This window comes from Dipodomys spectabilis, unplaced genomic scaffold, assembly GCF_019054845.1.
Source record: "Dipodomys spectabilis isolate Male_0828 unplaced genomic scaffold, ASM1905484v1 ptg000635l, whole genome shotgun sequence".
Lineage (NCBI taxonomy): Eukaryota > Metazoa > Chordata > Mammalia > Rodentia > Heteromyidae > Dipodomys > Dipodomys spectabilis.
Genome location: NW_024871312.1, coordinates 445,627 through 458,264, shown reverse-complemented (window position 1 = coordinate 458,264; position 12,638 = coordinate 445,627). Strand labels below are relative to the sequence as shown.

General features: G+C 59.1%; 1 protein-coding gene across 1 annotated transcript in view; it reads right to left on the bottom strand.

Annotated features, from left to right (window-relative positions):
• The window catches only part of Sesn3 (sestrin 3), a 34,328-nt gene extending 30,867 nt beyond the window's left edge, over positions 1 to 3,461 (bottom strand). The window contains exon 1 of the mRNA XM_042671507.1: positions 3,370 to 3,461. Coding sequence (XP_042527441.1) covers positions 3,370 to 3,432 — 63 coding nt within the window. The 5' untranslated portion in view covers positions 3,433 to 3,461. The remainder of the gene's footprint in view (positions 1 to 3,369) is intronic.
• Positions 3,462 to 12,638: the final 9,177 nt, after the last annotated feature.

Genomic DNA, 12,638 nt, shown 5'->3' with positions numbered 1-12,638 from the left:
GCGACCACCGCCAGAAGTGCATCTCTGGGACTAGCCAACTGTGCCTTTTCCATGCTGCCAGCTCTACCTGCTCAGACGCGCTCACCAATTTCATCCTGGTGTCCCGTCTGCCGGTAGGGACTGACGCTCTGGGCTTCCTTGCTAAAATCGAGGTCAGACCGACTGTCTGTCACAGGACTTCCTTCAGGTAAAATGTGTTACGCTCCACCAGCCACTCATGTTACAAAGAGTGGGGTTTTTTTTCATGGACTTCCTGCCAAGGTTGGCTTTGAACCCCATCCCCAAATCTCAGCCTCGTGAGTATCGAGGATTACAGGCGTGGTATGAGAAGCCAGTGCCCAGCTGAGTACTTTTTTTTTTAATGAATAACTTCATTAATCAACAGCGGAGCAAGTTAGATTTAGTAAGAATTAATAAATTTGATGAGTCTTGTTTATTCAATAGTTCCTCTATGTGGTTTACCTCTTTACTACTTTCCCTGAAACTTACAAATTAGGTGTATTTAATACCTTAAGAATTTTCTAGATGGGAAGGGGAAGCAAAGGAGGAGGCAACAATGCTTGATAAGAAATGTACTACCTTGCCCATGTAATTGTAACCCCTCTATACGGTATTTTCACAAAAAAAAATGTTTTTTCTTACTTTGTAAGATACTGAACCAGAATTGTGAAGACATTTCTAAGAAAAGGTGTGATAGTCACAGAATACATAACTCAAAATTTAGGTACTGCATTAAATCAAATTATTTCATTTAAAGGGGAATTCAGTTCCTTTTGAAGTTTCCTCAAAATTCAACAACATACTACCACAAATGAAACTGCTCACAAAGACCCCTTCTCTCTTCACCAGGAAACACACAGGAATTCATACTAAATGCACATGACTTTCATTCTTCCATTATGAACTACACTATCAAAGTGCTACGTCTCATTTCTTTCCGTATACTTTATCAAGTGGAATACATAAGAAAAAACTCAAAGAACCATATTTTGATAGTTACTTATACATGAATTTCACATATATTCTATCAAACACAAAAAACGTCTTTTATTACAAATACACCCTTATGTGCTATTTCTAGAAAGTCGAGTTAAAGTTTCTAGACACTGATTTCTTTCGAGAGCAGGTAAGAATGGCATTCTTACAAGTCTACAGATCTGCCAAGTCGTGTCACAACTGGCGCGAACTATCCCAGCTCCATGGACACATTTCATGCTACTACATGAGTCAAAACGGAACACCTTGTAGTTAGTAAAGCTGGACTACTGGGGGGGGGAGGGGGAAATGAAACTGTGAATTTCCCCTCTGCAATACTTTCTCCTAGGGAAGAACTCTACGTCAACAGAAATACCTTCTTACAACCTCAGAGGAAGGTAGAAACACATCTGCCCAAGTGCCGGAGTCATTTAAAAACGCATCCAATCAGTAAAAGCAGTTTTCCTCACGCAGGGAGAGAGCGTGACTTGCATCCTCTTGCGTGGGCTGAAGGGACCAAGCGTTTCAAGTATTTTTTCGCTCTAAGACGTAACTTTTGACTTTAAGCTGAGCGAGGTGGTGCGCATGCGGCCTGCAGCGGCTGTGTGGGCTCGTCACAGCTCACAGGCCGCAGGCCAGGAGCTGGGCGATGCCGGCGGTATGTGACCCTGGTGTCCACGTGACCCGTGTTCCTGGGACCCCGGTGTTCACGTGATCCCAGAGTTCCTGTGACCCCAATGTTCCAGTGACCCAGGTGTTCACATGACCCCAGTGTTCCTGTGACCCGGTGTTGTTCCCGTGACCCAGTGGTGTTCCTGTGACCCCGGTGGTGTTCCTGGGACCCCGGTGGTGTTCCTGGGACCCCGGTGGTGTTCCTGGGACCTGTGACCCCATTATTCACGGAAAAATAACTGCCATCAACGTGCTCACCCAATAAAGCCATTTCAAGAAACCCGCACAGAAAGAGACACAGGCATTGTGTCTGCTTTCCCAACTCTCAGGAAAACTCAGCAGGCTGACCACAGGGAACTCTCGAAAACAACCCTGGCGGGCGCTCTGCAGCCCGGCCCGCAGCCCCGCAGCCCCGCAGCCCCGCAGCCCCGCACGCTCGCCCCCCGCAGCCCCGCAGCCCCGCAGCCCGGCCCGCTCGCCCCCGCAGCCCCGCAGCCCGGCCCGCTCGCCCCCGCAGCCCGGCCCGCTCGCCCCCGCAGCCCCGCAGCCCCGCAGCCCGGCCCGCTCGCCCCCGCAGCCCCACAGCCCCCGCAGCCCCACAGCCCCCGCAGCCCCACAGCCCCGCAGCCCGGCCCGCTCAGCCCCGCAGCCCCGCAGCCCGGCCCGCTCGCCCCCCGCAGCCCCGCAGCCCCGCAGCCCGGCCCGCTCGCCCCCGCAGCCCCGCAGCCCGGCCCGTTCGCCTCCGCAGCCCGGCCCGCTCGCCCCCGCAGCCCCGCAGCCCGGCCCGCTCGCCCCCGCAGCCCGGCCCGCTCGCCCCCGCAGCCCGGTCCGCTCGCCCCCCCGCTCGCCCCCGCAGCCCCGCAGCCCGGCCCGCTCGCCCCCCGCAGCCCCGCAGCCCCGCAGCCCCACAGCCCCCGCAGCCCCACAGCCCCCGCAGCCCCGCAGCCCGGCCCGCTCGCCCCCCGCAGCCCCGCAGCCCGGCCCGCTCGCCCCTGCAGCCCCGCAGCCCGGCCCGCTCGCCCCCGCAGCCCCGCAGCCCCGCAGCCCGGCCCGCTCGCCCCCCGCAGCCCCGCAGCCCCGCAGCCCCGCAGCCCGGCCCGCTCGCCCCCGCAGCCCCGCAGCCCCTGCAGCCCCGCAGCCCGGCCCGCTCGCCCCCGCAGCCCCACAGCCCCCGCAGCCCGGCCCGCTCGCCCCTGCAGTCCCGCAGCCCCGCAGCCCGGCCCGCTCGCCCCTGCAGTCCCGCAGCCCGGCCCGCTCGCCCCCGCAGCCCCGCAGCCCGGCCCGCTCGCCCCCGCAGCCCGGCCCGCTCGCCCCCTCAGCCCCGCAGCCCCGCAGCCCCCGCAGCCCCGCAGCCCCCGCAGCCCCGCAGCCCCCGCAGCCCCGCAGCCCGGCCCGCAGCCCCGCAGCCCGGCCCGCTTGCCCCCGCAGCCCCGCAGCCCGGCCCGCTCGCCCCCGCAGCCCCGCAGCCCCCGCAGCCCCGCAGCCCGGCCCGCTCGCCCCCCGCTCGCCCCCCGCTCGCCCCCGCAGCCCCGCAGCCCCCGCAGCCCGGCCCGCTCACCCCCGCAGCCCCGCAGCCCGGCCCGCTTGCCCCCGCAGCCCCGCAGCCCGGCCCGCTCGCCCCCGCAGCCCGGCCCGCTCGCCCCCCGCTCGCCCCCCGCTCGCCCCCGCAGCCCCCGCAGCCCCCGCAGCCCGGCCCGCTCGCCCCCGCAGCCCCCGCAGCACCTTCCGGCAGTGGGCACAGCGCAGGTAGCTGGCGGCACACGGGCTGCCGCCGCCTCGGTTCATGTCGGCCGGCCCGCGCCGTCACCGCCGCCGGACGGACGGAGCCCCGCGTCCCCGCGGAGCGCGGAGCGCGAGCGGCCGCCCGAGCCGCGGCGGAGACGGCGGCGGCTCCTCACGGCCCGAGGCTCCTCCCGCCTCCGCCGCGCGCCTCCGCCAGGCCCGGACGCAGCGCCGCCGCGCGGCCACGCCCCCGAGAGCCAGCCCGCAGCCAATAAGCTTCCACAGCCCGGCCGGCAGCCGCGCCCGCCAATCGCAGGGCCGAGACCGCCTCGAATCTCTGGGCAACTTAAGCTCCTCTCCGCAGGGGGACCCGAGGGTGGAGGCGGGGCCTTAGTGGGGAGGCGGGACTACACCGACGCCGCTCCGCCAATAGGGGGAGGAGGACCGTATGCAAATCTTCCAAGGAAGCGGCCCCGCCCCCGGGGCTGACAGGCTGCAGCTTTTGCAGCGGTTCCCTGGGTGTCCACCCGTAGGCGGCCGGGCGGGCCGGGCCCCCCGTCCCCGCCCCGGACACCGACCCCCCGACCCGGACACCGACCCCCCGACCCGGATCCTGACCCCCCGCCCCGGACCCGGACCCCCTGACCCGGACCCGGACCCCCCGACCCGGACCCCGCCCCCCGACCCGGACCCCGACCCCCCGACCCGGATCCCGACCCCCTCCCCGGACCCCCCGACCCGGACTCCCAGACCCCCCGCCCCGGGCCCCCCGCCCCGGGCCCTCCGACCCCCCGCCCCGGACCCCCCGACCCGGACCCCCTGACCCGGATCCCCCGCCCCGGACCCCGACCCCCTCCCCGGACCCCCGCCCCGGACTCCCCGACCCCCCGCCCCGGGCCCCCCGCCCCGGGCCCCCCGACCCCCCGACCCGGACTCCCCGACCCCCCGCCCCGGGCCCCCCGCCCCGGGCCCCCCGCCCCGGGCCCCCCGACCCCCCGCCCCGGGCCGGCCGCGCTCCCCGCCGCGCTGTCCCGGGACCGCTGCGGCCCTCCCTGGGCCAGCACAGACACAGACGGAGCACCACGCGGAGTCCACTACTGTCTGTCTGTCGGTCCGTGCGTCCATCCGTCCAGCCCAGCGTCAACCCCGGGTGCCCTGGGGCTCTGGGGGGGGGGTTCCCAGCGCCCGGGGCGGGTTAGGGTCAGGGTCAGGGTCATCCATGGGTCGACTCCCACTCCTGGAGGTCTCGGGGCCTCCGCCCACCTGCTGTTGGCTGGGGATGGCCCAGAACCCTCTCCCTGAGGATGACACGGGCATACACTCTGTCCATTCTGAACTCCATATACCGATCTCTCCACATTTATTTCCCTAGGCAAACGGTCATCTATGCCAAGCACATATGTACTGACTTATCTTCTGTGTGATAGAAAGAAAAGGGCAACTGAAGATTGTTGCTGGTTCGGGCAATTTGTGGTAACTATAAGGCTATAAAAAAAAACACCTTAGACTCCAAAGGAAGAAAGGAAGAAGCAAGCAAGGGTTATCAATGAGAGGGCTGATATTTGTGGTGTTTCAGCAGCAGCATTATGCAGGTAATGACTAGCTGCGCATCCCCAGGACATGCAGTTATCCACTGCCAGGCCTTGAGCAAGACAGGTCATGGCTCCATGAAACAGGGGCTGCTAGTAGTGTGTCACCTACCTGCCTTCCTGTGTGTCTCGGGACAAGTCAACATTTGCACTGTGCTTTGAGACTCTAGATGAATGTGTGAACAGCCTACAAAGAGGGCTGTGCTTGATAATCTGTGTTCGGTCCTGAGCCACGCAGGGCTCTTCTCCAAAGACAGTGGAGGGAGTGGAAGACATGTTGGGAGAGTGGAGGGTAGGGCCAGCTGTATCAGCCCAGGAGCCAAGTCCAGCCCGGAAGGGAAGTGGCTCAGCCAGGAGATGTGCTCCCAAATGCTCTGGAGGATGTGGCTCCTGCTTCTGCTCTCGCTTCTGATTTGCACCACGTTCTCAAAGCAGCCAGAATGCACCAAGCAGTTTTCCCTTGGACTCCTGGTGGACAAGGGGGCAGTGCCAGGTTTGCTTTGATCCTCTCATTTCTCCATCTGATTGCCACTCCTACTTGTCCATGGGGCACTTTGGGAATCTGATGGTTTAGTGCGTGGAAGTATCAGCGGCAGGCTGGTAAAATGCCTCTGTTGAGAAGCACTGACTCCTTACTCAGGCCTGCCAGTGTCCAAAGGCTAACTGAAGCAGACTAAGCACTGCATTTTACCTTGTTCTTTACTCTGGGTCTCTCTCTCCTGCAATAACTTGCAACAAAAGAGCGGTGGCATGGTGGACATTTTTCAGTGCCTGATTTTGTAAATACAGTAAAGTGTTTTTTAACAAGAACCTTTTGGAAATTCCGGGGAGGTATTCATTTAAAGGCAGAATCAGATTAGTAGAAAATGTTGGAGTCCATTGGGAAGTTGAGAGAAAAATAATGATCCTTGTTGGCTAAAAGAAGAAATGCTTCTGCTGTGAAGGGAGAAGAGAGGAGGGGCACGGGGAGGTTGTGCGGGGGGCCATCTCCCCCCCTTCCCCCCCCTCCGGAAGGTTTCACACCCCCATGACCCAGCACCCTGTCTCCTCAAAGAGCATTAATTACAGCCTCTGGAAACGAAGTTGTGTGGAATCCAAAGTGATCTCGACGGGGGGCCAGCTGTCCAGCAGCTAGCAGGAGCCTAGCACAGGAGAGACAAGGCACTTCTGAGGGCTTGTTGTCTTCCAGACTCCCTCACGATCCCGGAAGAGACCAGACACGGAGCACGCCTTACAGGGGCACGTCAAGACAGGGGGGTCAGGTCAGGCTCAGGGCGACGCTCAGCCTGCAGCTCAGTGCTGAGGAGGGCAGGGGGCAGGGGGGGGGCAAGGAGGCCGTACCCATGCCTCTGATGCAGGCCTGGCGTGGTGTGATCAGCCGGGGTGGACGGCTGGCGTGGTGTGATCAGCCGGGGTGGACGCCTGGCGTGGTGTGATCAGCCGGGGTGGACAGCTGGCGTGGTGTGATCAGCCGGGGTGGACGCCTGGCGTGGTGTGATCAGCCGGGGTGGACGGCTGGCGTGGTGTGATCAGCCGGGGTGGACGGCTGGCGTGGTGTGATCAGCCGGGGTGGACGGCTGGTGTGGTGTGATCAGCCGGGGTGGACGGCTGGCGTGGTGTGCAGATCAGCCGGGGTGGACGGCTGGCGTGGTGTGATCAGCCGGGGTGGACGGCTGGCGTGGTGTGATCAGCCGGGGTGGACGGCTGGCGTGGTGTGATCAGCCGGGGTGGACGGCTGGCGTGGTGTGATCAGCCGGGGTGGACGGCTGGCGTGGTGTGATCAGCCGGGGTGGACGGCTGGCGTGGTGTGATCAGCCGGGGTGGACGGCTGGCGTGGTGTGATCAGCCGGGGTGGACGGCTGGTGTGGTGTGATCAGCCGGGGTGGACGGCTGGCGTGGTGTGCAGATCAGCCGGGGTGGACGGCTGGCGTGGTGTGATCAGCCGGGGTGGACGGCTGGCGTGGTGTGATCAGCCGGGGTGGACGGCTGGCGTGGTGTGATCAGCCGGGGTGGACGGCTGGCGTGGTGTGATCAGCCGGGGTGGACGGCTGGCGTGGTGTGATCAGCCGGGGTGGACGGCTGGCGTGGTGTGATCAGCCGGGGTGGACGGCTGGCGTGGTGTGATCAGCCGGGGTGGACGGCTGGTGTGGTGTGATCAGCCGGGGTGGACGGCTGGCGTGGTGTGCAGATCAGCCGGGGTGGACGGCTGGCGTGGTGTGATCAGCCGGGGTGGACGGCTGGCGTGGTGTGATCAGCCGGGGTGGACGGCTGGCGTGGTGTGATCAGCCGGGGTGGACGGCTGGCATGGTGTGCAGATCAGCCGGGGTGGACGGCTGGCGTGGTGTGATCAGCCAGGGTGGACGGCTGGTGTGGTTAGAGAAGACTCTAGTTGCCTAGACTCCTCTCCAGGCCTCTAGGCGACTCTAGGAGTCTCCTGGAGTCTTGTGGCCTTTGTTGGCTTTTATCCTAGACTCACCTCTCTTCCATCCACTCGCCCATGTGGCCGTGATTACTTTAAAACTTTAAATATATACTGCTATCAGTAATTCAACCTAACTGGTGAATGTCTGCAAAAAGAAAGAAAAAAGCACTTGTGAATGCCACATGTGTAGGGTAAAGAGAATAAGACCAAGAGTGGCACTCAAAGGGTAGCTGGAGGCTCTTTGAGCCTCAGCTTTTAGGTAAAGATAAAAATACTTTCTAAGTAGCACAGAATGTTTATATGTAAGTAGGTGTTTCTTTAGGTAGACAGAACAGAATTAGGCTTGGGTTTTAGTTATCATCCTCCTTGAGCGGCAGAACTTTCCTATGTAGATAGAATAAAGATAACCTTCATTTCAGACAATGTCTAAATTAGCACATATTTAAAAGTAATAGGTTTCCTTTTTTATGGGAATTGTTTCTATTAACTTTAATCCAATAACAAGATAGGCATAGCAGCTGGAGAAATGTATTTAGGCTGGTCTACACAGAACTCGTGTTAGGGTCTGATGGTTTGAATTATTTCAATTTGTCTTGACTAGAGTGGGTAAGTCAGAGTTAACAACATGTAAGGCACAGGAATAAAACCATAACACTGAAGACAGGACAATACTGTTGCCAGGCTTCATTCTGGAAACTTTCAACAGTGCAGAAGAGGGTCTAAAATGTTAGACTGTCTTGAAATAAAGATGCCAGGTAAGGTACTACAACGGTTATCCATTCCTCTCCGTGGTTCAAGCTCACCGTGATCCTTATAACCCTTTCTGGTCTGGGCTAAGGGCTTCCCGAGGAGCCAGGCCCAGCAGGCCCCTCCCCTGAGCTCCATGGTGTTCCGACAGTCCCCTGAGGAGGTCCGGCTGGCTCTGGCTGGTAGCCGTTGCATCTTTTCTCTGGCCTCTCAGTCTCAAGTGTTTCCATGTGCCGTTTATCTTTGGGCTGTATGCACACACACGTGCACGCACATGCACACAGGCATGCACACACATTCACTCCCTAACCTCCCTGGAGCTCAGTAGAAACAAGTCTCTCCATGCCTGTGCACAGTGCACCCAGAGTGAGGCCATGAAGCAAAGCACTGGTGCTGCCCGCATGGCTTTCTGTGTTCTACGCTGGCAGAGGGTTTTCAACCCCCTTTCTGTTCCAGAACTGTCTAAAGCCCAGGGCAGGCAGAGTGACTCTCCCTGTCTCTAGGAAGACAGTCTTCTGCAATTGGGAGCCTCCTTACTCTTTTTGCGTTGCCCTAAAAACCTACACCAGAGACCCTTCCCTGCAGCAGGGGTGGAAGCCTTCCGACTGGGTCGCCTTGTAGCCAGGCAAGCTCTGCCTTCCACAGGAGTGGTGTCCCCGGGGGGCTGAGCTCTAGAGCTCCGGGGACCCGGGTTCCAGCAATGACTGTGGAGGTGATCAGGGTGCGGGTGGCAGCTGCAGTGCAGGAGCTGCTCTTACTGGATGTCTTCCCACACAGCTCAGACACGCCGGAAGTGTCTGTTTCTCACTGCGGAGTGGGCGTGGTGGGTCTCAAATGCAGTTTTCCTTCAGGACCATTTGCTGAATGAGTGACTGAGTACGTACTGCGCAGGCTACCCGGTGCTGAGAGCCACTGTAACAAGTCCCCAGCTCCGCAGAGGTGACACCGCGCCCCCCCCCCCGTCCCCCCCCCATGGCTTACCGCGGCAGCTGCTTTCCCACCCAGCTCATTTCCAAGTTGAATCTCTGGCTCAGAGCCAGGGAGGCCTGGAAGTCACGCTCAGAATTCCCGTGACAGTGAGTGGGCACAGGCGGCCCCGTGCAGCCCAATGCGGTCTGTGCCACACCAGTCACGGCCGGCGGCATTCTTCCTCTCCCCCATCAGATGCAGGCCTGTGGAAGGCCGATGACTCCAACAGAGGAGGACTGGGAAGGTGGCTCAGTGGTAGAGCGCTTGCCTTGCATGCCTGAGGCCCTGGGTTCGATTCCTCAGCACCACATAAGCAAAAAGAAAAAAAGCTGGAAGTGGTGCTGTGGCTCAAGTGGTAGAGCGCTAGCCTTGAGCTGAAGAGCTGAGGGACAGTGCCCAGGCCCAGAGTTCAGGCCCCACGACTCAAAAAGAAAAAAAAAAGAAAAGAAAACAGAGGAAAACAGGGACAAGCGCCAGGTCCTAACCTGCTGACGAGGCAGTTCTGGGCTGAGGCCCCCAGGGTGGTTTTTCACAAAGGTCTGCAATCTATTATGCTGCAGCACAGGTGCTTGATCCGCACCCTGCAAGAAGCCAAGGAAAACGCCTCGGTTCTTTCCTGGCTTGAGCCAAGAACGCAAAGGGAAGAATCCTCTGTGAGCAGCAGCAGCACTTGTGTGGCTTTCCCTGTGAATGACTCTGGGGCCAGGCCCGTGATGCAGGGGTTCCAAGGGCTGGCCTCTTCACTGTGTGGACGAGAAGCCAAGAACGCCACGCAGACTGGTCACCGAATCTCCACACACACACACACAGCCCCGGGAAGGGCACCACTGTCCTTTTCTGTTTTTTTTAAATCTCGGTCCTTTCATTTCGTCTAGCTCCTTTCCTGCCTTGTTGGGCCCAGGCCATGCTGGAAGATGGGAATGCAAGACCTCTGTTCGAAATATGCTCCCCAGCTAGGAGGCAGACACATTCTTAAAGCCCAGAGACCCTGGCTGCTCCGGCAAAAACAAACGATCTGCTTCCTTGGACATACTTGCTATTGACGTGTAAAATACACACAGGGAAAAATGTTGCTTGAGTGAGGAGAGCTGGAGCTTTGGGAACAGAGACGCCTTCCTCTGGGTTGTGCCCGATGCTCAGGATGGCCTTGAGGCAGCGGGAGACACAGGCACTTCTTTCAATGTGCTTTGCCGGGCTGTAACCGCAGGCATTAGCCATTCTTGTCCCTTCCCCGGCCTGCCAAACTGCTGCTCACATTCTGTCTGCTTGGCTTGCTCACCGCCTGGCAGTGACCAGCCTGAAGTCACTGTTTTTCTCTTCTGTATTTTTAGCACACTAAGGAACACTGCAGGAAGGCTGTCCGAGCACTCCTGCCTCAACTTTCATGGACAACAACAAGATGGTGTTAGCCTGCTTCAGTCAAGTGCAGACTTGGGTTTGGGCTAGTGAGCTCACTGTAGCCAGATGTTCATTTATGTGGACAAAATACGCTTAACATATGCATAAGCATGCACGTGTGCGCACGTGCACAGACACACCCTAAATTCGGTTTTAAGAACCATGAGGGCTGGGAAGGTGGCTCAGTGGTAGAGCGCTTGCCTTGCACGCTTGAGGCCCTGGGTTCGATTCCTCAGCACCACATAAGCAAAAAGAAAAAAGCCGGAAGTGGCGCTGTGGTTCAAGTGGTAGAGCGCTCGCCTTGAGCTGAAGAGCTGAGGGACAGCGCCCAGGCCCAGAGTTCAGGCCCCATGACCGGACACCCCCCCCCGCCCCCGCAAAAAAAAAGAACCATTAGAAGTAGAACTGATAAGCAAAAGCCTGTGCATATTTGCTGTGTCTGACATGCTGGGCTTCAACTTGTGCAAATCTCACACCACCACTGCCAAAATAAAGGTAACGGGCACATCCAGCAACTCCAAACGTCGGTTTTGGTGGGTTTTTTTGATAGTAATAATTGTTACCATGAAAAAGATCTACCCTCCACACACATTATGTTGTTAGCTATATTGTAGAGCAGAAAAAATTCATATGCGCGTCAATATACGTGTGTGCATGTGCGCGCGTGTGTGCGCACGCGTGTGTGCGTGTTTGTGCATGTGTGTGTGCGTGCGCGTGCATGTGTGTGTGCGTGTGTGTGCGTGTCTGTGTCTCTGCGTGTGTGCATGTGTGTACGTGTGTATATGTGCATGCGCGCGTGTGCGTGTCTGCATGTGTGTCGCGTATGTGTGTGCATGTGTGCGTGCATGTGTGTGTATGTGTGTGTATATGTGTGTGTGTACGTGCATTTGTGTGTAGGTGTGCATGTCTGTACGTGTGTGTGCGTGTATGTGTGTGCATGTGTGTATTGTGTATGTGCATGTGTGTATGTGTGTGCGCGTGTGTGTGTACGCGTGTTTGTGGGTGTGTGTATGTGTGCGTGTGTCTGTGTGTGCGTGTGTATGTGTGTGTGTGTGTATGTGCGTGTGTGTGTGTGCGTGTGTCTGTGTGTGTGCGTGCCTGTGTGTGTGCGTGTATGTGTGTGCATGTGTATGGGTGTGTGCGTATATCTGTGTGCGTGTGTATGTGTGCGTGTGTGCGTGCGTGTATGTGTGTGTGCGTGTGTGTGCATGTGTATGGGTGTGTGCGTGTCTGTGTGCGTGTGTGTGTCTGTACATGTGCGTGTGTCTGTGTGCGTGTGTATGTGTGTGTGCATATGTGTGTGTGCGTGCATGTATGTGTATGCGTATGTGTATGCGTGTGTGCATGTGTGTGTGTGCGTGCGTGTGTGTGCACACGCGCGCACGCTCTGGTGATTACAGGCAGTGCCTGGTGTCATTTTTATTTAAGTACCGACAGTGTGAAGCGCCCGGGCAGCAGCGTCTGGGCTCAGCGCCTGGGCACACAGCACACGTTCAGCACATGTGGTACGAAGGAGACAGATGCATGAAGGGTTTCCAGATCAACTTTCAGGCTGAGAGAAAAATCTGAGAGTTGCCACAGTGTTGCTGCTTTCTGACTTTGGGGGATGGCGAAGAGGAACCCCTGGTGCCCGCGCTCCTCAGCCCTACCTCCTCCCGCCTGCCCAGAGCGCCTGCAGCTTCTCCGAGGACCTCCACTGAGCGTGCTCTGAAAGGACTGATTCCTGCCACCCAGCCTCCTAGCGCTCTCACTGTCTGGCCGCAGGCCGGGGTCATGGCGTCTGCCAGGCTAGCCGCCATCCATCGACCTGCTGGCCTCCCAACCGCGGCCTCCGTGGTGAAGTCTGCTGCGCTCGTGCTCACCATCTCCACCACAGCAGGAGATGTGAAACAGGAGGACTGAGCTTGGAGCCTAGCTCACACCACCAGTGCAGAAGGCCGGCAGTGGATGTAGGCTGGGCTCGGGTGCAGAGTGCCAGAGTCACACTCTGAGTTCAATAAGGACATCATCTCTCCCACCGAGGACGTGGAGCCGGTGCTCACGCCTGAGATCTGAGATCTGAGCTCTGCCCGCAGGCAGCGATGGCTCCCTGTGTCTTCTAAGTCCTTGCTTTCCTCCACAAGAAAGTATGCACAGACATCCTA